The sequence below is a fragment of the Oncorhynchus mykiss genome, chromosome 12 (genome assembly GCF_013265735.2).
Source record: "Oncorhynchus mykiss isolate Arlee chromosome 12, USDA_OmykA_1.1, whole genome shotgun sequence".
NCBI classification, from domain to species: domain Eukaryota; kingdom Metazoa; phylum Chordata; class Actinopteri; order Salmoniformes; family Salmonidae; genus Oncorhynchus; species Oncorhynchus mykiss.
Genome location: NC_048576.1, coordinates 31,446,847 through 31,473,230, shown reverse-complemented (window position 1 = coordinate 31,473,230; position 26,384 = coordinate 31,446,847). Strand labels below are relative to the sequence as shown.

The following is a 26,384-nucleotide window of genomic DNA, read 5'->3' as shown; positions in this document are numbered from 1 at the left end:
CAGAAAATAGATCACGTCCACATTACTCAGAATAGACTATGAATGAGGAAACTGAACAGCAACTGACTCGCACTGACACTGACCTTATGTGCGTGGGAATATAGAGAAATTTAAAACAAATAAATAAGAACCATTCAATGTGTGAGGAATAAACCATTAAATAAATAATATGAAATACAGTAGTAATATAATAACATATTATAGTTAGGGAAGGTGAAACAGGAGCATAACTCAGTCAAGCATTTTAGTACTTTATTTTGGAGATATCAGTGCAAATGAACACCAAAAAAATTCAAACATAAAAAATGAAATAATGTTTCAGGTTGTCACATGGAAAAACGAAACACATCTTTTTTTCTACAAATGCATGTTTCAGATGCACGATGCACAATGATGATTGTACTTCATTCATCCGCTAAAACCCTCAAGCGCCGTCCATCCGAGCTCTGTCGTCAACCAGTAACAGAAAATAAAATCACAAAAATATTCAATGCACGTTTTATTTTCACACATTTTCTCCACTTGCTCAGCAGTCTGTGGTTATTTAGGGACTGTTCATGTTCTAAATGACCCTCTCTCTGTGATAAAAATACCTATTTTAAGACTTGACATTTTGCCCCATCACCAGTAGGGATACACAGGTAGTTCCCATGCGTCTGCATGCAACAGGCAGCAGTGAGGAGAGTCAGACAGTATTACACAACACGGCGCAAGATAGATTATCATTTACCACATAGACACATGCAAAGAACAAACCAAACAAAAAACGGGCATAGTATCCTCTGCCATTTGTATGTATGTACATTAATAGGCATTGAATTCATATTTACATTTTTCAGGGCATTAAAAACTAGGGTCATATATTTTTCTTCAACAATACAAAATAGTTATCTTTCATAATGAAAGTACTATTTACACAAATATGTTTAACCATTGTGAAAATGTTTTAATAATAGAAGAAACATCTACTTCATATGTACTTCATATGTATATGTATAAAAAAATAGCACATGTAAGACTAAATGCATGACAGCAGTGTGTGAAACTGAAACCAGAAACAGTACAATCAAAATAAGGAGCTAGACATCAGATAAGCCCTCAAAAGACACCAAAAATATCTCAATGATTCTTGGGTGGCAGGTTCACGTCATGTCCTGCTGCTTTCAAATGTACCTGCGGTTTTCTCTTTATTTCCATGCAAATATTTAGACATTTTAATATGAGCTAAGAAACCGCAAAAAAAGTAAATGGTGTCCATAAAGCACGAGAATCAATAAACACAAAATAAGCTTCACAAACTGTCAAATTCTCAACGGATAACAACACTGACAGTTTTTCATTACATGCCATAAACATATTATTTTTAAGGTCACCAAGAGCTAAACTTTGACAGTGCAAACTCAGGGGTACAATATCAAATGAGACTGTATTATTTATTTCAGAATATGAATTTATATTTCAAAATCAAGATGAAGTATGTGTGAGAGAGCTGTGTTAATTTAGAATTCATTTGGAATGTAACAGTAATGCAGACACTGCAGTCTTTTAACTGTTGCGCCGAACCTGTATACCCCACAGGTAGGCTCGGCAAGGTTTTAAAACACCCTCTACTACTACTATTTAGTAATAGCTGTATTACCCGTTGTATTACCATCTATTAAGACAATGTTACCTTGCATTTGCACTGTCAAAACGAAGCCTCAACAAGTTCATTCCAGATCAAAGCAAAATGCAATGCGTTGTGACCACATGAGCCCAGTCTATCAGTTGACAGCTGACTCACTGATGATCAAAAAATTAAATCACACTTGAGGAGAAGTTACAGTAGCAACCAATACAGAGCATTCAAACAGAATGGAACTCTAGGTACCTTTAGTGGATTTGATTAACATTGTTCACAAGGTTTTCCTTTAAAAATGTCTCTAACTTGTACATTTTAATGTACTGCTGTGCTTGCCCCGGTATGACTTTATTTAGAGTCTGATCTAAAAGTGATGTTCTCTGTTAATCTAAAAAAATAAATAAATATGCAGTGAACTGAGCGCTAACATTTGTGGAGTCATCAATAATAAATGTAGCTGGAAATGTTCTTCATCAATGTTTTACGAGTAGCAACAAAGAGGACACAGAATAGTGATATGTGTGCAATACAGGCACAAATCATTGGAGTAAAATGAATGGTGCCTTCTTTCAATCATTTGAGAATGTGAAATACATACTGTATGGAAATCACCAGTGGGCAACGTTCAAATTTGACGATTATTTTGGTGCACATAATTTGACATTCTGTTGAAGTAGAGCTATATCGTACCACCCATCCTGTAACCTGAGCCATCTAGAATTATGATACAATAATGAAACGAATGCCTTGAACTCATTTTCTCTGTTCTTCTCTTTCAAAATCCTCACTCCTGCATTACTTGCTGTTACTTCTTCTCATTAAACTACAAATGAATTTGGCAAGTCAGTAAAAAAGGAAGAAAAAGAAGAAGCATTGCAATCTTTTCCCCCTTGTGTCTTTTTTATGTTTTAGTTCATAAAAGTCATTCGTTCATAAAACTACCATTTATCAGATGAGTCACTCAGCCTATAGTTCTTGTGACTGTGCTTGTCGTTGTTGTAGGGAGGGGACAGGGAGGAGTGCTGGGTGGAGGTGGTGGTGGAGCTCAGTCTGTGGTTGTAGGCATCATTGCTGTTAGTACCCGGCTCCTCCTTCACCCTCACCCCCCTTGGCACTGACCCCTGGGTCCCCTCTGCCTGGTCCCTCCCCTCCCTCCTCAGCTGAGCGCTGCCTTTCTGCAACATGTAGTATAGGATGGGGTTGGAGCGGGTCAGCCGGGGGGAGTCTGGGCTCGAATCAGAGCCCTCCTCCTCCCGGTCCCGACCTGCCCACTGCCCTGGACTCTCCGGCTCCCGTTTCACTGGAGTGGGGTCCCGTTTGGGCGAGTCCTGGTGGGGTGGGAGGGCAGTGTGGCGCCCCCAGGGGGAGCGTTGGCTGCTGTCCCCTGTTGGGGGGGTTGTTGGCTGCGGTCTGAGGTGGGTGGGAGGCCCTGAACTGAGGGAGTTATGGGGGTTGGGGTGGTGCCAGGGCAGGGTAGGGAGGTTGAGGAGGTTGTGGTGATTGTAGCCCGGCTGATTTAGGTTAAGGACGCTCCCATTGGCTTTACCGTTGGCCTGCAGGACAGAGGGGCTGGGTCCCCCCCGGGGATGCTGGGACAGCTCCTTCAGACAGTTGTCAGACAAGAGCAGCTGTTTGAGCACATTGAAGCCCCGGCTCTCCCTAGGGAGGAGAGCTTCACTGCTGGGGCTCCTGGCTGGGGTCTCTTCCACTTTAGGGCCCCTCAGGGCCTTGTGGTAGTCAGGCTCCTCCTGTATCTGCTTATGGACCAGGCTGTGAACCAGGCTGCTGTAGCTGTAGCTGCCTCCACTGTCCACCACTGCCCGCTGAGGGCTGCCATTGTTCAGGCTCTCAGCCAGCTCCGTGCAGAGACGTATCTTTTTAGGGCTGGGCCCCTGGTGGTGGTAGTCTCTCTGCTCCTCCTTTACATGGACAGGGCTGGGCCGGCGATCTGTTTGCAGTTGTGCAGCGCTGGTGTAGTAGGTAGCGCTCTGCTGTTTTAAGAGCTGGCTCAGGAGGCCATATTTAGCAATGACTTCTGTGGGCCGGGGCTCTGTTTTTAGGTCCTGTTGGGGTTCAGAGAATGGGTTATGCCTGTAGTTATACACTGCTCCTCCTCCCCGTCTCTTTTGGCTCGTCACATCCTCACACACAGCAGAGGACAACAGGTCCAGGCCCTCCTCCCCCGGTTCAGTTTTGACCTTGACGTCTGCTGCCGTAGGCCCGTTGGAGTTGTCACAGATGACAGAAGTGCCAGGGGGCTTCTCATAGCAGCCCCCTGCCGCCGTCTCCACACTGCCCCTCCCACCAGACCAGTCTCTGTGGGTGGCTGAGGCCACGGAGGACGTAGAGGAGGAACCTGCTCCCAGCAGGAGCTGCAGCACTGTGCGACGTTCTAGAAGATTCTCGATCTGGGATGCTGGGGGCGACACTTCCCCCCAACGGCTGAACGACGGTGTGCCGCTGCCTGAGGGCCCGTCTGAGAGGGGGGTACATGTTGTGTTCCTCTGGATGGGGGCGTTGAGCCTCTCCAGCAGGGCCAGAGGCCTGCCACCACCCATCTCCAGATCCTGGCAGGGTACTTTGCTGGGAACCATGGGCGGGGAGGGTGAGGCGGTGCCGCATTGGGCCAGGTTCTGTAACAGTTTGCTGGCGCTGAACGCCGGCTCAGTTGCAGCTTTCTCAACAGGGAAGGGTTTGGACTTACATAGATCCAGAGGGCTAGACTGGACATAGGGAGAGGGGTAGGAGAACGGGGACGAGGTGCTGCTGGGGTCTCGGCTGAGAGAGTACATGGGAAGGGCTGGGCCTGGTCTGTCCAGAGGGCTCTGTATCCTAACTTCTTCCCAGGGGGCCAGTGATTTAAGTGGGACCCGTGACAGACTGGACAGAGTTGCGTCATGCTGCAAATCTGGATTAACCACAATTTTGTTTACCTTGTCGTTATTCCTGCGCTCCAGAAGGAGCTGCATGAGAGTGACCTTGGGCTGGGATTTAAGGTCTGGGCTCATTTCAAGCTCCTTCTTAACCTGGGTGACCTTCGGCCCGGAGGGATCCGGCTTCCACTTGTTTAGAAGGGACTCAGTAAGTTTGTCTAGAGACGAGGACGAGGAGGAACAGAAAGTGGTGGAGGAAGAGGAGTGAACAGTAGAGGAGGAAGAGAAAGCGGTAGTGGAAGAGGAAAAGACAGTGGGGGCAGAGGAGAAAACAGCAGAAGAAGAAGCAGACGTGGAGGAGGAGGTGGCTTTAGGCCTGGTCTCTGGAGCTCTGGTGCTAGCCCTGCTCCTCATAGAGAGGTCAATAGGCGAGCAGCTGGAGAAGGAGATCTCTGCATCGCTGCAGCTCTCCTCTCTCTTGGCCAGGCTTTTCTCCTGGACAGAGCACTCACTGTCAGAAGTGACTGAGGAGCTGCGGCTGGCAGGCAGGACCCCGCAGTCGTCCTCAAGGTGCCCGTTCTTAGTCAGCTGTTTCTGGTTGTTGTGGTTGTTGAGGAGCAGCAGGAGCAGGCTGCTGCAGGTCTGGGGGGGCCTGGTGGCGCGCGAATCAAATCCCCGTTTCTCCCTAGTGGGGGTTTGGGGTTGGGGTTGGGTCTGGGTGTTGGGGGTGAGGGACAGAGGAGGGGGGGTTGGGTGTGGTGAGCTGTGGACTGGCAGCAGAGAAGAGGGGCTCTGCTGGCTGGAGCTGGAGTTTAGTGCCAGTCGGGGGAGTGTTGCTGTCGTTGTCCCGTTTTGGGAGGTTAAGGAGCTTAGCACGTCTAGGGTGGTGGTGGTGGCGCTGGTGGGCGGAGCATCTTCTGTGCTGGGCGGTCTCTTGTCCTGGGTCTGTTGCGTTGCCATGGCGGCCAGCCTCTCGCTGGCCGAGCGTCCAGAGAGCTGGGCCTTGAGGGCGTGCTCCCGGGAATACTGCTGCAGGTGGGCCTCACTGGACAGCAGAAGGGCCAGCTGACTGCAGGCCACACTGGGCTTGGGAGAGGGGGCAGGGCTGGAGCGGATCTTCACCAGGTTGGCCACAGCTTTGAGCCGTTCAGCACAGGACACAGCATCAGTGGCAGCAGCAGCAACAGTGGGGGCGGAGGGAGGCGTGCTGCTCTGCACTGAGCGGGGGGACTCACAGGACCTTTCCTGGCTGTGGCCGTGGCTGTGGCCTCGCCGGCTGTAAGGCGTGCTGCTGTGGTTCTGCAGCTTGGTCTTCCTCATCAAGCCCTTGAGGCGGCTGGAGGCCATTCCGTAGCAGGGGAGCTGCTCCTTGTCTGCAGGAGGAGGAGGATCGGTGGACGGGGAGTGCTCGCTGGGGGGTTTGGTGGACTGCTGCGACATGGCCACACTCTGCAGTCTGGAGCTGAATGACTGGAGTAGGGAGGCAAGCAGTGTGCTCTCCCCAGCGTGAGGAGAGCCCTCCAGGGCCCCGTTTTGCAGGCCGCCTCCTCCTCCTCCCTGGCCGTTCAGCTCCACAGGGGGGGAGCTTAGCCTCTGGGCCCCAGGCTCGTTCCAGGGCCCTGAGCGGAGCAGCCGGGCCTTCTTCAGGTTCTGGGAGGCCCCATGGTGCAGTGTGGGACTGTTCCCATTGCCAGCCTTCTGAACAGCGGCAATAGCAGGACTGTGGCTGGGCAGCTGGAAGGGCCGGGCCGCCTTGTTGACCTGTTCCATCTGGTTGCCGTGCCCGTGGGGAGCCTCCGATCTCCGGGTTGCCGTGGCCCCAGGCCCAGCCGCCACGGGATGCATCAGTAAACCTTCCAGATAAGTTAGAACAGCTGAATCCGTGTGTGTCTCAGGGCCAGGCTCCTCCCCATGAGTCATGTTCAATACTAGGATCCCCTCGTATGGTTCAGCACTGCTACTGGGAATAACAAGGTCCACTAGGTCATCAGGTACAGAACTTCCAGATATTGATAAGAGGTGAGGATGCACATGGGCAGGTTCTAGAGTATTTTACAGGTTCTGGATTCCACTGGCTCAATGTACAGTATTCCCTTCTCCAAAGTGGAAAATGACACTAACACAAAGAAACTGTGGCCATGACCGGAGCCATTTAGGGGCTCTCACCCAGCCGTTACTGGCATTCCTGTGTGCCTCAGAATGCTCCCAGAATGCCCGGGTCCAAGCTTATGCAGCGAACGGCGAGGAACGAGGAGTCAGCGGGTTTCACCACCACAGTGATTTTGATGCATTCCGTGGTTGCGGATGTTTCGGATGTCTGTCTGTCAGGAAGCCTGAGGGCGGTTCACTCCGTGGTGCCTTTCCGCTCACTTGATCTCAGAGGGGGGACCTATGTGAGCAGAGAGAAGAGAGAGAGAGACATAGAGAGAGAGAGGGGGAAGAGAAAGAGAGAGAGGGAAGAGAGAGCGAGAAAGAGGGAGAAAGTGAGAGATTGGGAGAGAGAGAGTAACAGCGTGAGAAGCAGGGACTTGCAGCACTACATCACATTCATTTCAACACCTTGTCCACCATGCCTGTTACTTGGCAACATTTCAATTTGACTGCACATGGTAACCCCTAATCCCTGTGTCTTTTTTTATTTCAACTGAATCGATGACGACAAATGTAGATTAGGGTCAGATTTTATTCACATTTTTAAATTCAAACCCACTACCACTACCTAAACATTGGTCTTCAAGCTGTAAGGCCCTCGTTGCAATGCGTCTGTGCTTTCATTCAAAAGTGAAGGGCCTGTGAGAGCTGTGAATCATTTCTTATACAGCTTGTCATTTGAGTGGATTATCCCTCCTCCCTCCCTACTACCACTCCTCCTGCACTTGAGCACCTCACACTACCCTGCCTCCGTTTTCTCACTCTCTCTCACACACACACACACACACACACACACGCACACGCACACGCACACACCAGTGCCGCAGAGGGTATAGTGGCTCAGTGCTCTCCCACCTGGGTAAAGTCCTGGCTGCCCTGGTGCCTATGGAGAGCACTGGCCTTATCACCACCTGCCTCAGTTGATCCCTGTCTGGACAAGATATGGACCCGCACTTCAGCTATCATTGTCAATGACATGAGAGCTGAAGGTATTCCACAAAACCAGAACTGCATTGACTTGACATGAGCCCGGTTATTATGTACAAAGCCAGCACAGGTTTCCTCAGTACTGACACTGGCCTCTACAGAGAAGAGACAGGATATGGCTCGGTCGAGCTGCCAGGTGTGTGTGTTTTTGTGTTTGTTTATTTGTGTGTGTTTGTGTGTGTGTGTGTGTGTGTGTGTGTGTGGATCCGGTGCACCTGTCACACTGTGGCTGTGCCACTGTCAGGAGGGCAAGACACTGACACTCAGGCGACGGACCACTGTTGTCAGTTGACATGGCAATGTCCTAAGAGACCCGCAGTGTGAACCCTGTCAGGCTGGTCTCCATGGTTACGGGCCACGTCACACAGTCAGAGCCGTGGCCCATCAGGGTTAATTAATACAGAGCTTCTACCGCCACCTCAGCTGCCTTCCTGCTTGCCTGCCTGACTCCCAACGTCTCTCCCTGACTCCCAACGTCTCTCCCCACCTTCGGTGTGACTCGCCGGATGGACGACATACAGGGTCACAACGACAGGAGTCAGTATAGTGAACCTCTTGATTACAATGAGGCCCTTGATTTTGATGAAGGTCATAGATAATGCTGTCTAACCTAAATAATATGGGTCGCAACGAAAGGACAGATAGGATTTAGCCTTATCCCTTAATTATGGAGGTCAGTGATGATGCAGACTAACCGTGGTACAGGACAGTATAGCCCATCATAATGACTGGAGGTCAGTGATGATGCAATCAGTCTAACCTATTTATTAATATGCGTAATGAAGCAGCTAGGATCAACAACAGCACAGTAGGCTGTCTATAATCTGAGTGAAATCCATCTCATGGGATGGCCCAGGTCCACAGGTTGGCACAACTATAAAGTCCACCAAAGTGCAACCTTGAAAATAATTGGGAATTAGTTGTGGGATAACAGTTGATCAGCTAGCCCAACCGACAGCCTGCAATTAAATACTAGGGTGGAACAAGAAAAGCAAAGGAACCCCAGCCTGTAACTCAAGGATTTAAGGAAAAACGTCTGGGAACACGTCTGGCCAAGGAACACGAATGGCCAAGATCAGAAATGACTTAATTGAGATTGGCCAATCAGCGTCGATTACAGTTCAAGGCCAGCTTTATGCTGTTGACCCAAATCTGACCACAACAAAAGCCAACCTGCTCACCCCCTGGACTGGAGCGACAGACCATCTGACGTCTGCTGTCCTGCTAATCTTAGATGGCAGGATTAGGTCTATTTTCCCGCCATGCTGGCCGACCCGAGGGCTTAACTCAATTAAAAAAGGAACACAATGAATGCTTTTGGTAGGAGCAGTAAACACTTAAATACATGTGTACTGTCAAGTTAACATAGTCACTTAGTTAGAGACCTGTGTGTATGTGTGTGTATATGTGGCAGGGTTTAACTATACTGGAAAAGTAAACAAATAAACATTTGACCAACTGGGGACATTTTAATATTCCCCGCAAGGTCAAATGCAATTTCTTGGGGGTTTAGGGTTAAGGTTAGAATTAGCATTAGGGTTAGAATTAGGTTTAGGAGCTAGGGTTAGTTTTAGAGTTAGGATTAGGAGCTAGGGATAGGTTTAGGTTAAGGTTAGGTTTTCCGGTTCAGGTTAGGGTTAGAGTTAGGTCTAGGGGTTAGGGAAAATGGTATTTTGAATGGGACTGAATTGTGTGTCAGCACAAGATTAGTTGTCGAGACAGTGTGTGTGTGTGTGCTTGAGACTCAAACCATGGAAAAAATTCTACAAATGTGAAAGACCCTGAAAATGAACTGGCATTCTGGCCTACATACTTTCAGCATGTTCAAAACCGGATATATTCTCGGCTGGTGGCAAGGTATTTTAGGCTTAAAATTGAGCTTGTCTATAACCCATCAAAATATAATAATCAACTGGAAATAAAATGTAATAAAGGGTTACAAGGACCCTAAAGTGGACTGTGTTCATAACGTAAATCTAAGTGTAGGTAGGTGCCCTGTTCTGTCTGTGGATAGGTGGGGTTGGTGGGAACTGTGAAGGACAGGGCCCTTGACAGCAGCCATGACAGAGGTAAAAAAAAAAAAGGCCTGGAATTGCAGGGGCAGCACTGTGCACTGTGAACAAATAAATGACCTTAATATATGGAGCCTGTCATCTAAGCCTAGCCCCTAAAGCCCAGACCCCCCTCTGCTTTCAGCAGCACAGGCGATACGGCGTGTGTATTACTATTACATTATCTCGCCTGGTGTATATATTGAAAATGACCTTACGCATCTGTTAACATGTCATATCATTCCTGGCCCCCAAAACATGACCCCTCTCCCCATCTCCATGGTGAGACACCAGAGGGCCAATGAGCCACCCTCCACCGACTCCAGTTACCGTGGTGATTATCCATTATCTTTGACAATGTCACGCAATGACACCTAAACGCATTCTAAAGTGATTTTTACTACAGTGGCCATGGGCGAAAGGGAAGATAGCTATGGAGACGAGAGCTTTATCATCCCCCCGACTGACTGGTCGCTCTCCTCCTCTACTTTCTGCTTTCCTCTCCTCCTTTCTCCTCCCCTGTACTGCTCTCTCCTCTCCTCTCCTCTCCTCTCCTCTCCTCTCCTCTCCTCTCCTCTCCTCTCCTCTCCTCTCCTCTCCTCTCCTCTCCTCTCCTCTCCTCTCCTCTCCTCTCCTCCGTTTCTCTAGAAGCACTAGGAACAGGAAGGTCAGTGCACATCAGCCATTTCATCTGTGGAATAACCAGAAAACTGGAATGAATACGACCCGATGCAGATGTCAGGGATTAGATATCCAAGTCTGACCTTCAATCCCCCTCACTCATCCCCCTCCCCACCCTCCTCAAAATGAGAGTTTCCTAAATGACCTTCATTGTCAGGAATGGTAATCCATTTAAGCCATTTAAAATGTATGAGTCAAAACAAAAGAATTAAAAAGGGGAAGAGCCACAGGAGCAGGCAGTTAAAGTCAAGGTCATTCACACCGCCCAGGCTTTCCACTTGACGCAACAGCTGGTGTCCATGCAAAGCTCTGGGCGTTAATAAAAAGTGACAATGCAGCCCGAGCGGTGTGTATCACTAACGTCTGACACTAGCCTGGCAGATGTGTTCTCCCTGCATTAAAGGGGAGTCAAGGTTAAAGGAATTTAAAAGGAGAGACGATGCCTAAACACTATTATATCATGTAATCTGCAGGCCAACCTGCTGCACATACTCAACAGGGTACCTCACTTACACATGCAGCGTGACGGCCATTTGTAAATTCAATATGGCCCGGGCCTGACATGATTAAATAAGACAAAAAGCCAACCTGACCAAATGCAATTGTTCAAACTGGGAACACAAGTGAACTTACACACAGTGGGAAAGTCAAATTAAAAGCTCTGTCTAACCTTGGCAGAGGTAAACAAGAGAATAACATGCTACTGAACAGCGTGAGACCACAACCAAAGACTATGTTAGAGATAAGTAAATCAGGACCAAGTAACAAGGAAAACACGCACGCACGCACACGGACACACACACACACACACACACACACAAGAACTAGGGCACTCTGACCCAATTCTAAGGCCACATTGACCAAACAACTCATGCATAGTGCACACACTCCCTCTCACTCTCACTCTCTCACACATACACACACACACACACACACACACACGCACACACACGCACACACACTAAAGAAAAAAGGAACTCCATTGGTCCCAGGCCTCCCACAGTGAAAACATTGAAATTCACTTTTATTAATCTGCTTGCATCACATGGAAGAGTTTTACCATTTTCTTTTAAGGACAACCAGAGCTACAAGTAGAAGACAAAACTATTTGACACAAAACAGTTGCATTCATGAGATTTATTGACAAATGTCAATAAACAAATAAGGTCCACATAGCAAAAACATGATAAAAAATGTATTTAAAAAGAATGCTGTAACTATATAATTTGTTTGCCCAGTGTGTAATTAATATATAATATAGTTAGTGACAACTGTGTGAAGTTTATAGTTTGTGACAGCAACTATGTGAGCTTATTAGAGTATTATAGACACAATGATTTCCTATGATCTTCTATGTAGAAGAATCTCTTCCCTTCTAACGACTTGTGTGGCTTGTGAGTGTCATAGTCATAGAAGCAAAACATGTGTTCCTGAGAGTCTCAAGTTTTTCACAGTGAGGTCATAATAGTTTGAATCTCAATTAGCTCAGACTTTACAGACATTTATGTGAGAATAACTGTTTCTGTTTCCGCCCTAGCTCACAAACACCGCTCTAGCAAATGGTTTGTATAAGCAGATGCAGAAGACATTAGCGGTCGACCGATTAATCGGAATGGCCGATTAATTAGGGCCGATTTCAAGTTTTCATAACAATCGGAAATCGGTATTTTTGGACACCGATTTTGCCAATATATATATTTTTCTACACCTTTATTTAATCTTTATTTAACTAGGCAAGTCAGTTAAGAACACATTCTTATTTTCAGGAACGGTGGGTTAACTGCCTCGTTCAGGGGCAGAACGACAGATTTTCACCTTGTCAGTTCGGGGTATTCAATCTTGCAACCTTACAGTTAACTAGTCCAACGCAATAACGACCGTTGCACTCCACAAGGAGACTGCCTGTTATGCGAATGCAGTAAGCCAAGGTAAGTTGCAAGCTAGCATTAAACTTATCTTATAAAAAAAAAAATCAATCAATCATAATCTTTAGTTAACTACACATGGTTGATGATATTACTAGATATTATCTAGCGTGTCCTGCGTTGCATATAATCTGACTGAGCATACAAGTATCTAAGTATCTGACTGAGCGGTGGTAGGCAGAAGCAGGCGTGTAAACATTCATTCAAACAGCACTTTCGTATGTTTTGCCAGCAGCTCTTTGTTGTGTGTCAAGCATTGCGCTGTTTATGACTTCAAGCCTATCAACTCCCGAGATGAGGCTGGTGTAACCGAAGTGAAAAGGCTAGCTAGTTAGCGCGCGCAAATAGCGTTTCAAACACCACTTGCTTTGCATGGGTAACGCTGCTTCAAGGGTGGCTGTTGTCGTTGTGTTCTTGGTTCGAGCCCAGGGAGGAGAGGGACGGAAGCTATACTGTTACACTGGGAATACTAAAGTGCCTATAAGAACATCCAATAGTCAAAGGTTAATGAAATACAAATGGTATAGAGGGAAATAGTCCTATAATTCCTATAATAACTACAACCTAAAACTTCTTACCTGGGAATATTGAAGACTCATGTTAAAAGGAACCACCAGCTTTCATATGTTCTCATGTTCTGAGCAAGGAACTTAAACGTTAGCTTCCTTACATGGCACATATTGCACTTTTACTTCTCCAACACTTTGTTTTTGCATTATTTAAATCAAATTGAACATGTTTCATTATTTATTTGAGGCTAAATGGATTTTATTGATGTATTATATTAAGTTAAAACAAGTGTTCATTCAGTATTGTTGTAATTGTCATTATTACAAATAAATAAATAAAATCAGCCTATTAATCGGTATCAGCTTTTTTGGGCCTCCACTAATCGGTATCGGCGTTAAAAAAATCATAATCGGTCGACCTCTAGAAGACATAGAGAAATCCAATGCAACAACCTAGCAATCTGTAGCTCAAACAATGTTTGAGTCCCACATTACCGTGGGACTCAAAACCACAAAGATGTACTTCGTCCACACTCTAAACACACACCATCCTGTTGAAACAGCCGTACTCCCCAGTCTAACATGTGAATATGAACATTGCGTGATGACCTAACACTAACATCACTGTCTGACTAAACATGAAGCGAACAGAGTTCCCCAGTTACAGTTCCTGGCCTATGTCAGTGTCAGGCCTTGACGAGAGGAGAGGGAGGTTTAACTTCTGTACACATCAGTACAAAGAGTTCTCAGTGGGACAACAGAAAATAATTCATGCACATTGATGAGTCATCTTAGCGATTCAGAGCCTAGCAGACTGGCAGGATGATCAGAGGGGAGGACACAGCCAAATCCAGATGACCCTGGATGATATCACTCTTTCCCCACTGTACCCTGGCCTGCATGGATGGCCTGCATGGCCCTGGGTCCACAATAGAACAGCAAGGCTATCAAAATGTTTGTGTCCATAGTAAATATTTGTGTGGCGGTGGAAGACCCACCCAAGGGCAATTTCCTGAGAGAGAGAGGGCTGGGGAATTAGTGTGTTGATTAAAACACACACGCACACATTCCCATATCTTAATGAGCTGTGGCCGCTACCAATCTATACCAATTCATTCCTATTGGGCCTCCATGCTAATCTTACGCTAACATTGTCTATTCAAAGTACGCACAAAAAAATCCCCACCCCAAAGCAACAAGCCATTTTCCATGGGAAGCGGCCTCAGCTGAGGGTGATTGAGGTTGGAGGAACTGGAAGCCAGAACAGCTGATTAGCCCAGGGCCATGAAGCCAAAGGACACATCTAGTCATCTAGAAGCCCTTTGAATGTATTGAACCAGACCACTGGGCTGGCGATCATGATGATAATGGCTGAGGTAAATAGGCCACTTTCCCATTGAAATCATCTGTCCCTCCCTGTGTCAGGCTGCTGCTGCTGCCCAGAACATTGGCTACTAAACCATGCTAAAAAACCCTGGCCTTTAATGAACAAATTCCATAATATCCTTGGCTTCTATCCTAAACAGCTCCCTCTCTCTCTCTGTGGGAGTCAGCAGGATAGGTCTTTATTAGTTTAAAGGAGTAATCTGCTGATTATAAGATGAGTAATTATGGGATGCTTTGTGAATAGGAAAGCCATCCTGTGACAGAGGACTAAGTGACAAAAAAAGAGGGAACATCTTTGCATTCTCGCCCATCGTTCCACAATTCACAATGCCTCCAGTGACCTACTTCGCCAGGAGTCTTTCAATCATTCTAATGTTTCTGCCCACAGTGAGCTCTGGGAATGGCAGGGTGGGGCATGATTTGGGTACAATGGGCTATATCATTTCTCTTTCCACCACTCTACTTTTTCTGTTTCTTGATACAACTAAGAACATCATCTCATCATCTCATTCAGAGTCACACAATTAAACACAATTAAACAGTGCACTTAACCCACTAAAGGAAACCACAATTATGCATTACCTTTTGGAAGACATTTTCGAGCAGGCAGGCAGCACAGCAGCAGCACCAATCTAGTTGTCAAGCCAGAAGCCAACATATGCCAATAAACATCCCAGGACACCTCAACACGATTAGGACTACACATACCCCTGGAGCTCTAAGCTAGATCCAGTACTCCTTGTGCTCAGACCCGGTGCCAGAACGAATCAGTTGGATGGGCCTTTGAATTCCATAGGGGGGCACGTTTTTTCACAGGACCTCCTTTGTGTGCACCATAGGCAGCTTGTGAGTTTTTTTTGCACGCCCAAATTTTGCACGCCCAATTTTTCAGTTTTTGATTTGTTAAAAAAGTTTGAAATATCCAATAAATGTCGTTCCACTTCATGATTGTGTCCCACTTGTTGTTGATTCTTCACAAAAAAATACAGTTTTATATCTTTATGTTTGAAGCCTGAAATGTGGCAAAAGGTCGCAAAGTTCAAGGGGGCCGAATACTTTCGCAAGGCACTGTATGCTGAGAGCACTAGCCTCTGCCATATGGACAAACTGATACACTGTGATCCATTAGAGGCTAAAGAAATGAGAGCATAGAAGTCAGAGACGCAGCAGTAAGCCTATAACGTTCATCGTCAACTAAGTAAAATACATAGGCTAAAGCTGATGAATAAAAACAGTAGAAAATATCCTGATGAAAATTCTGGTTCTTTCAATCACATTCATCTCTTTATTCTACCTGTCTGCCTCTCTTTTATCTGTCTTGACTTGAGCTACTGCTAGTGAAGTGCAACATTGTATCAAATCATCACTTGGTCCGGCCTGATGCTGTCTCTTGCGAACTTATAACATTGTATCAACTAGCCTATTCTGGGCCCTGAAAATGTCCTGGCCCCTGAGCTCAGGACAGAAAGCTGTTTTTTATGGCATTTCCACTGGATATGTGATCATATCAGATCATGATATTTTGCTCTTTCACCCGGCTTGGTGATCATCGAGGCTAGAAGTGTTGGAAAGATTCAAATGCTGTGGAACTATCATTCGCAGTGGATGCTAAAAAACTGACTTCGTTGACTTGTATGAGGCGAAGAAAAAATGTGTGGTGTACGTGGTGAGTTAAGACAATCAGAATCAGACATTGCCAAATGGGCACTTTCCTACATACGCATGCATTCTGGAGAGAGACACCATATCTTCACCACACACCCTTCTTCTAGATGCAACATTTTAAATTACACTCAAGACACATTATCTTCACACATATTTTATATGCTTTTCACTGACAGCCGCACCTCAATCAGCTAGACCTATTACCACATGCACTACCCAAATTGCGGGCTTCCCAAACACACTTGTGATTTGAAACGATCCACAGCAAAACATTTTTAAAGAAGCTAATGATCCTCTGTGGCTAAGTCATGCTCCTTGATGAAGTATTTTGAATGATTTCATTTAGACAGGAGTAATTATATAATTTTGGCCAAATATCAATTTACTTTAGGACAATCTAGCATCCCGACAGTGCACTGTGCACGAGCAAACTTTCCTTTCCAAGAGGCTGGAACCAAAGATCTGTATATAATGACGAGATGCTCATGTCTCCGCCCCAACAATAAGAGTATTTGTCCCAAAGGGGCGAAGGCAGGCGACAAGCTTAGGTCTGCATATTATTCCCATAGAGGGGAGCTGTTTCGCTCAATCGGATGCTTTAACTGAGATTGATGAATCCTTCTGTTGGAGAGCATCTCAGTCAAATAAATGATAAATATTTAAATATTTTATTTGGACGGGCAAGGAGGTACGGTACTGCGGGCCAGGCCCCCTAAGGCCAGCCAACAACGCCGGCCCTGCTTGTGCTACAGCTTGAGCTAAACCACATACACTTCAGTGCTATTATACTACAGTACTTCTGCTAGCTAGCTAGTAGCTACACACCCTTCCATACGGCCCTGATCAGGGTTAGGGCTCATTTCCGTTTTAATTCAGGAAGTGAATAGAAAATTAATAATTCAGTAGCAGTCTGTAGTGAATGCTATCCTAAGCAATGCACTGTAGGCTAGCTAACACAAGTCTTCTCTGATTGTGAGGTGAACACAGACACACATAATTCTCCCCTACCATGTCATCCTTAGCTGTGAAGGCTGATACAGGTAAAGTGTAGTAATCAATGTGCTCTACTGGCAGGAGCGCTCTGCAGAATATTAATCAGGCCCTATACTGCCCTACCCTCCCTCATTCTCATCCCTCTTCTCCTTCTTCTCTCTCTCCTTCCCTCCCTCTGTTCGTCCTCTCTCTTTCTCCTTCCTCGCTCACCTTTCTCATGACTTGACATCCCCCTGTGCCCCAGACCTGACCAAACGCTAAAGGAGAGCGTGCTGTCTTCTGCACAGATAGCTGCTGCCACTAATCAGGCCTACGTGCACCGGGCCGTGGGATTAAAGAGCTCGCACAGCTTGACTCAGGCACTGAATAGCACAGCCACACATACACACACAAACACAAATACACACACACACTCACACACTCATCCACTCACACAATGAGGTCAAAATAAAACCTATAACAACCCAGAAGTGTCTGGCCCTACTAAAACGAGGTCAGCATAAAAAAGCTGCAGCAGGAGAACAGTTATAAAATAACTCGCAGCACAACACGATTAGAGCTAAATTTACACCTACAGTCAAAATGGAACCTTTGGCAAACCATGCCTCTTTATCTCTCTTTCTCTGAACACACTTCATGAACACTGCTTCATGGTGTTGTGTACATTTCAAATGAAGGGCACAAACTCGACAACCATGAATTGACAGAGATGGTTTATGAGGGGGGTCTCATTCTCTGTCTCTTTATCTGTCTCCACAGTATCAAACAGTTCCTCTAGTGTGTCTGTCTGTCTCTCTACGTGGAGGTAGGAGCAGTGCGTCCTCGGTCCCAGTGTGTGTGCACACAGAGACAGGCCAGCCGTGGAGCACAGATAGGAGAGAAGAACGCCACCCTACGCATCAGCAGGGATATTTCATTATGTACATAACGAGTGCCATTAATCGCTCTTAACAAGAGGACGCAACCTCACCTTGGTAGTCTAACACGCATAGCAGGGGGGTGGGGCGGAGGGGAAGGGGATGGAAGGGAGTAGGGGTAGAAATTTAAATTCTTCACACTCAGGGATCTGCCATCGTCTGTGCTACTGCTGCTGCTGCCCAACTGACCAATACCCCAACCAGAGTGTGAATAAATAAATAAAAGAAGGGGAAAATGCCGCAGTGTTCGTGCCACAAGGCTTGTGCCCTTGACATACTGACATGGGGCCCCTGTCATGTGACACTCTGTCATCAGCCACGCAGCCACCTGGCAGTCCCCACCTTCCCCTGTCCTCATACTCCGGTGACCCGATGCAGTTCGCTCCTCCCCCCCACCCCACGCCCCTTCTCCTTTCCTAAACCTCCTCCCTCCCGCGCAACAGTGCGGCAAGGTCGGGGGGGTCACCGTGTCCTCATCTGTAATCCGCTGCCATTCGTCAGCAGCCCCGGCCCAGGCTGGAGGAGAGAAGAGAGGCAGCCGCTCCAACAAGGGGAGAATGCCCAATTAGGCAGCTGTCACCCTCAAACATACGCACACAGACACACACATACAGCCTAGCACAGCAGAGCCGGAGAGAGCAGGGGAGAGAGAGGGATCGAGGGAGGCAATGGAGGCAATGGAGGACATACAGTGCTTTCAGAAAGTATTCACACCCCTTGACTTTTTCCAAATTATGTTGTGTTACAGCCTGAATTTCAAATGGATTAAATATAAATGTTTCTGTCACTGGCCTATAGACAATACCCCATAATGTCAATGTGGAATTATGTTTTTGAAATTTGTACAAATTAATTAAAAATGAAAAGCTGAAATTTATAGTCAATAAGTACTCAACCCCTTTGTTAAGGCAAGGCTAAATAAATTCAGTAGTAGAAATGTGTTTAACAAGTCACATAATAAGTTGCATGGACTTAATCTGTGTACAATAATACTGTTTAAAATGTTTGTTTTTTAATGACTACCTTATTTCTGTACCCCACACATACAATTATATGTGTTTCCTTTATCAGTATTTATTTATCTGTATATGTTATGTCATGTTACGTACGTACAGTGCCTTGCGAAAGTATTCGGCCCCCTTGAACTTTGCGACCTTTTGCCACATTTCAGGCTTCAAACATAAAGATATAAAACTGTATTTTTTTGTGAAGAATCAACAACAAGTGGGACACAATCATGAAGTGGAACGACATTTATTGGATATTTCAAACTTTTTTAACAAATCAAAAACTGAAAAATTGGGCGTGCAAAATTATTCAGCCCCCTTAAGTTAATACTTTGAAGCGCCACCTTTTGCTGCGATTACAGCTGTAAGTCGCTTGGGGTATGTCTCTATCAGTTTTGCACATCGAGAGACTGACATTTTTTCCCATTCCTCCTTGCAAAACAGCTCGAGCTCAGTGAGGTTGGATGGAGAGCATTTGTGAACAGCAGTTTTCAGTTCTTTCCACAGATTCTCGATTGGATTCAGGTCTGGACTTTGACTTGGCCATTCTAACACCTGGATATGTTTATTTTTGAACCATTCCATTGTAGATTTTGCTTTATGTTTTGGATCATTGTCTTGATGGAAGACAAATCTCCGTCCCAGTCTCAGGTCTTTTGCAGACTCCATCAGGTTTTCTTCCAGAATGGTCCTGTATTTGGCTCCATCCATCTTCCCATCAATTTTAACCATCTTCCCTGTCCCTGCTGAAGAAAAGCAGGCCCAAACCATGATGCTGCCACCACCATGTTTGACAGTGGGGATGGTGTGTTCAGGGTGATGAGCTGTGTTGCTTTTACGCCAAACATAACGTTTTGCATTGTTGCCAAAAAGTTCCATTTTGATTTCATCTGACCAGAGCACCTTCTTCCACATGTTTGGTGTGTCTCCCAGGTGGCTTGTGGCAAACTTTAAACAACACTTTTTATGGATATCTTTAAGAAATGGCGTTCTTCTTGCCACTCTTCCATAAAGGCCAGATTTGTGCAATATACGACTGATTGTTGTCCTATGGACAGAGTCTCCCACCTCAGCTGTAGATCTCTGCAGTTCATCCAGAGTGATCATGGGCCTCTTGGCTGCATCTCTGATCAGTCTTCTCCTTGTATGAGCTGAACGTTTAGAGGGACGGCCAGGTCTTGGTAGATTTGCAGTGGTCTGATACTCCTTCCATTTCAATATTATCGCTTGCACAGTGCTCCTTGGGATGTTTAAAGCTTGGGAAATCTTTTTGTATCCAAATCCGGCTTTAAACTTCTTCACAACAGTATCTCGAACCTGCCTGGTGTGTTCCTTGTTCTTCATGATGCTCTCTGCGCTTTTGACGGACCTCTGAGACTATCACAGTGCAGGTGCATTTATACGGAGACTTGATTACACACAGGTGGATTGTATTTATCATCATTAGTCATTTAGGTCAACATTGGATCATTCAGAGATCCTCACTGAACTTCTGGAGAGAGTTTGCGGCACTGAAAGTAAAGGGGCTGAATAATTTTGCACGCCCAATTTTTCAGTTTTTGATTTGTTAAAAAAGTTTGAAATATCCAATAAATGTCGTTCCACTTCATGATTGTGTCCCACTTGTTGTTGATTCATCACAAAAAAATACAGTTTTATATCTTTATGTTTGAAGCCTGAAATGTGGCAAAAGGTCGCAAAGTTCAAGGGGGCCGAATACTTTCGCAAGGCACTGTATGTATGTATGTACACAACCATTCAAAAGTTCACTGTTGACGTTGAGACTGGTGTTTTACATGGGTACTATTTAATGAAGCTGCCAGTTGAGGACTTGTGAGACGTCTGTTTCTCAAACTAGACATTCTAATGTACTTGTCCTCTTGCTCAGTTGTGCACCGGGGCCTCCCTCTCCTCTTTCTATTCTAGTTAGAGACAGTTTGCGCTGTTCTGTGAAGGGAGTAGTACACGTTGTATGGGATCTTCAGTTTCTTGGCAATTTCTCGCATGGAATAGCCTTCATTTCTCAAAACAATAGACTGACGGGTTTCAGAAGAGAGTTCTTTGTTTCTGGCCATTTTGAGTCTGTAATCGAACCCACAAATGCTGATGCTCCAGATACTCAACTAGTCTAAAGAAGGCCAGTTTTATTGCTATTCTTTAATCAGGACAACAGTTTTTAGCTGTGCTAACATAATTGCAAAGGGGTTTTCTAATGATCAATCAGCCTTTTAAAATGATCAACTTCGATTAGCTAACACAACGTGCCATTGGAACACAGGAGTGATGGTTGCTGATAATGGGCCTCCGTACGCCCATGTAGATATTCCATTAAAAATAATCATTTTCCAGCTACAATAGTCATTTACAACATTAACAATATCTACACCCTATTTCTGATACATTTTATGTTATTTTAATAGACAAAAAATGTGTTTTTCTTTAAAAAACAAGGACGTTTCTAAGAGACCCCAAACTTGTGAACGGTAGTGTATGTATGTATGCATATGTATGTATATTATTTTACTTCTCTAGGGATATAATTATTGTTTGGATAACCTTATTTACTATTATGTATTGATTTGTATCGTGTATTTCTTCACTCTTTATGTGATGCACAATGCAGAGAACACCGGAAGAAGAATTATCATTAAATTACCACAGTGAATTATTGTAATGTTTGTTTAAAAACGTGGTCTAGAAAAGTAAGATGTATTATGCAGGTTTATTGTTTTAGTTAGAACAATTATGATGAAAAGGGGGTGGATTACAGCCTCTTTTTGTACTTTTTCTCGTCACTCCGGTCGGCCACCCCTCGTGGAGGTTTGTGCTCTTTGATTGGCTCAAAGTCAAGTTGTCGGCCACTGACGTGCAGGCCAATTTTACAAGTAGAAATGGAAGGTTCATCGGTATCAGGGCGGTACGCAGCAGGTACGTCTTTTGTTCTAGCAATTGAAAGAAGGCTTCCTACTGTGCTAAGTACCTATCGGCCGTCAGTTTTCTCGGTGTGTCTGACCTCTAACGTGAGAAGGAGGAGGAATGGGTCAGGAAGGGTTTTGAAGTCACTATTTGCGTTACATTACGTTTAATATCAAACCACCACCTATGCCATTCTCTCTTACTAACACTGGACATTATCAGAGCTCACTGACAGCCTTTCCACTGGGGCTGAGTTTGACATTTCAAAGAGTCCCCCCCCCTCTCTTTCTCTCTCTCCCTGGGAGATTTGTCAATGACAATGTCTCCTCTCTATCAATAGCCTGCAGATGTGATGAAATGATAAAGGAGAGGTAGAAGGAGACTTGTCTAGAAAGAAAGAAAGAAAGAAAGAAAGAAAGAAAGAAAGAAAGAAAGAAAGAAAGAAAGAAAGAAAGAAAGAAAGAAAGAAAGAAAGAAAGAAAGAAAGAAAGAACAGCAAGTTTCCCAAAGCTTTCTCCCTTGGTTGAGGATAATCATAGGGTGTTCTAAATTTAATGGTAGCTGTCCCACAATTTATCCACACTAAACCATCTGTCTAATCAGCCATGCTGGTAGAGAAGTTCTGAGGAAGCCCCACCAGACAGACAGAGAGACAGACAGACAGCGAGATAGAGGACTTAACATTGTGTCTCGAAGTACACCAGATATCAAATGGCTGACAAACAGCCCCTAATTGGATATCTCATCATCTCCCAATACATCTGTTTTTAGTAATGGAATAAATAATCAGCAGAAATTATACAATGAGTACTGCCTGCCAAACAGGAAGCAGCAAGATTTATGCCCTGGCCAACCACCATTGCTCCTTATTGATTGTTTTCTCTAAATTGTTTTCTGTTTTATCAACAACAAAAAATATCTAAATCGAACAAGTGAGACTGACTGAGATGGGGGAGGTTGTTTGTGGTTCGGTTTCAGCATGTTTAGCTAGTTTGAAAAGTAGCAGCATTTGTTAAGTTAACTAGTTAAACATCTATAAAACATCTATTGGGGACTATATACACCAAGTGTTACCAAAGATTTGTTTCCATCTTCTTGTCTAAGTAGCCTTGTCCGAACCAGAATGGCCCATAGGGCAGGAGCCTATCTACTGTTTCTGTAGAGTGAGGCAGCTATATGTAAGTAGGGCCTTACAATCAATCCATCTCCTTAATGCTGAGTGCCAAGTAGAGGCATCGGATCCCATTTCTCAAGTCTTTGGTATGACTCAACTAGCGATTAGGTCCGTGCACAGACCTTTCAGGGAGCAGGTGCCAAAAAACTAAAACAATCTACTTCATAATTCATATCTTGAAACTCGTGACTGTAGCGAAAAGCCCAGCATCCTGGAGTCGCCTCTTTACTGTTGATGTTGAGACTGGTGTTTTGCGAGTACTATTTAATGAAGCTGCCAGTTGAGGACTTGTGAGGCGTCTGTTTCTCAAACTAGACATTCTTATGTACTTGTCCTCTTGCTCAGTTGTGCACCGGGGCCTCCCACTCCTCTTTCTATTCTGGTTAGAGCCAGTTTGCGCTCTTCTGTGAAGTGAGTAGTACACAGCGTTGTACGAGATCTTCAGTTTCTTGCCAATTTCTCACATGGAATAGCCTTCATTTCTCAAAACAAGAATAGACTGATGAGTTTCAGAAGAAAGTTCTTTGTTACTGGCCGTTTTGATCATGTAATCAAACACACAAATGCTGATGCTCCAGATACTCAGCTAGTCTAAAGAAGGACAGTTTTATTGCTTCTTTAATGAGCACAACAGTTTTCAGCTGTGCTAACACAATTGCAAAAGTGTTTTCTAATCATCAATTAGTCTTTTAAAATGATAAAATTGGATTAGCTAACACACCGTGCCATTGGAACACAGGAGTGATGGTTGCTGATAATGGGCCTCTGTACGCCTATGTAGATATTCCATAAAAAAATCTGCCGTTTCCAGCTACAATAGTCATTTACGACATTAACAATGTCTACACTGTATTTCTGATCAATTTGATGTTATTTTAATGGACAAAAATGTGATTTTCTTTCAATAACAACAACATTTCTAAGTGGCCCCAAACTTTTTAATGGTAGTGTACGTAGTACGGTCACTGTGGGGACGAAGTCGTAGATGCACTTATTGATGAAGCTAGTGATTTATGTGGTATACTCCTCAATGCCATCGGATGAATCCCGGAACGTATTCCAGTCTGTGCTAGCAAAACAGTCCTGTAGCTTAGCATCCGTGGCATCAGACCACTTCCGTATTGAGCGTGTCACTGGTAGTTCATGCTTGAGTTTTTGCTTGTAATCAGGAATCAGGAGGATGGAATTAAGGTCAGATTAGCCAAATGGAAGGCAAGGGAGAGCCTGTACGCGTCTCTATGTGTGGAGTATAGGTGGTCTAGAGTTTTTTTCCCGTCTGGTTGCACATGTGGCACGCTGGTAGAAATGATGTAAAACGGATTTAAGTTTTCCTGCATTAAAGTCCACAGCCACTAGGAGTGTCGCTTCTGCGTGAGCATTCTCTTGTTTGCTTATGGCCTTATATAGCTCGTTGAGTGTGGTCTTAGTGCCTGCATCGGTTTGTGGAGGTAAATAGATAAATACAACAAATTCAGATGAAAACTCTCTTGGTAAATAGTGTGGTCTACAGCTTATCAAGAGGTACTCTAACTCAGGCGAGCAAAACCTTCAGACTTCTTTAATATTAGAAATCGCGCACCAGATTTAGTTGACAAATAGACACAGACCGCCACCCCAGTCTTACAGGAGGTTACAGTTCTGTTTTGCCGATGCTCGTAAAACACAGCCAACTGTATATTATCTATGACCTCGTTCAGCCACGACTCGGTGAAACATAAGATATTACAGTTTTTAATGCCCCATTGGTTTGATCGTCTCAAACAGAGCTCATCCAGTTTATTCTTCAGTGAATGCACGTTCGCCAGTAGGACAGATGGTAAAGGCGGATTATCCATTCACCTCTGATTCGCCTCTGATTCTGAATACACTTTTTAAATTCAGTCCGAGGTGAGTAATCGCTGTTCTGATGTCCAGAAGCTCTTTTCGGTCATAGGAGATGGTGGCAGAAAAAAGATTACAACAACACGAAAAAACACACAGAATAGCATAATTGTTTAGGAGCCCGTAAAACAGCAGCCATCCCCTCAAGCACCATTCTGTAGTTAGTCTGTGTAGACAAGGTTAATTTACTCAATTTTGGTATAATGCTTCTTAATAACCGAGCTGCTAAAAAGAGAAACAGCCTAGTCTTCAGTAAAACATCAGAAGGTTTCTTGAAGCAAGAATAGGCACCCTGTTGACTTTCTTTTGTTAGCAGCTCCAGTTTGTCCAGAGCAGAATGAATGGGTTATCCCTTCAGTATTCTAACTCCTACCAGCCAACACAAGTCAACAGATGAGGATTTGGAGACCACAACCATTGGATCTTTAAAGAACTTTAAATGCACAGTGCAGCCTAAAACTAGATTTTCCTGTGTTATATATATATATTTCCACACTATAAGGTAGGAATAATACTGTGAAATTGTGAAAATTATTATAATGCACTTTTAGTGTAAGAGCTTAGTTTTGGTCTACCAGGTGGTAAATTATACTAAACAAAAAATTTAAAAGCAAAATGTAACGATTTCAAAAATGTTGCTGAGTTACAGTTTATATAATCAGTTAATTGAAATAGATTAATTAGGCCCTAATCTATGGATTTCACATGACTGGGCCGGGGCACAGCCATGGATGGGCCTGGGAGGGCATAGACCAAACCACTTGGGAGCCAGGCCAACCAACTGCAGAGGCAGCCCCAGCCAATCAGAATGAGTCCCCCCCCCCCCCCCCCCCCCCCCACAAAAGGGATTTATTACAGACAGAAATACTCCTCAGCTCCTTATCTTGACAAAGGATGTGTGTATGGAACATTTATGGGATCCTTTATTTCAGCTCATGAAACATGGGACCAACACTTTACATGTTGCGTTTATGTTTTGTTCAGTTTCAGTGTAGTTAATAGACCAATAAGAAAGAGAGTTCCATACCTCTCTGCCGATAACAACTAGTTTTCAGTTTTCCCTTCCCCATTCAGACCATTCCCAGACAGACCATTCCCAGATACTCTTTGCTAAGAAGCTATTTTTGTTTCTTTGTGACCATTTTCATTTAAAACAATCACAGTAAGGTGCTTACAGTAATTGTTACCTTAGAGAATGATAGAGGCCTCTAGTGGTCAAAAGGCAGTTTTAGCATGGGCAGCGCCAATGAGGGCTTCCACCATTTTAATGTAGTCAACTGGGTGGGACTTCCAACTTCATTGGCTGATCCCTCCTGGTGACCCTGTTAGATTCATGTCCAACTGGGTCATCAGGAGCGATCAGGCAATCGTGAAGATGAAAATGGACTACTTCAAAATGGAGATAGCTTCAATGCTGTCACAGACACCATAATGGCAAGGATACAATGAAGAGGCCTCTTTTAGTGTTGCACAGTATACAAAAGCGTTGGTGCTTTGCTGATACTAGTACATAAACAACGGTTTGGTACTGGAATTTGTGTTACTTTCAGTTCTACTGTCAAATGTGTCTCATGTCATATACAAATTGAGAGGATCGAGTCTGTCTAGTAATTTATCTGAATCTTTTCAAGTGGGCAGTAGCTAGCC

General features: G+C 44.8%; 1 protein-coding gene across 1 annotated transcript in view; it reads right to left on the bottom strand.

The window, feature by feature from the left end:
• Positions 1-231: 231 nt before the first annotated feature.
• Positions 232-26,384, bottom strand: part of LOC110537445 (nuclear receptor-interacting protein 1) — a 59,037-nt gene continuing 32,884 nt past the window's right edge. The window contains exon 2 of the mRNA XM_021623497.2: positions 232-6,883. Within this exon, the coding sequence (XP_021479172.2) occupies positions 2,560-6,414 (3,855 nt within the window). The 5' untranslated portion in view covers positions 6,415-6,883 and the 3' untranslated portion in view covers positions 232-2,559. The remainder of the gene's footprint in view (positions 6,884-26,384) is intronic.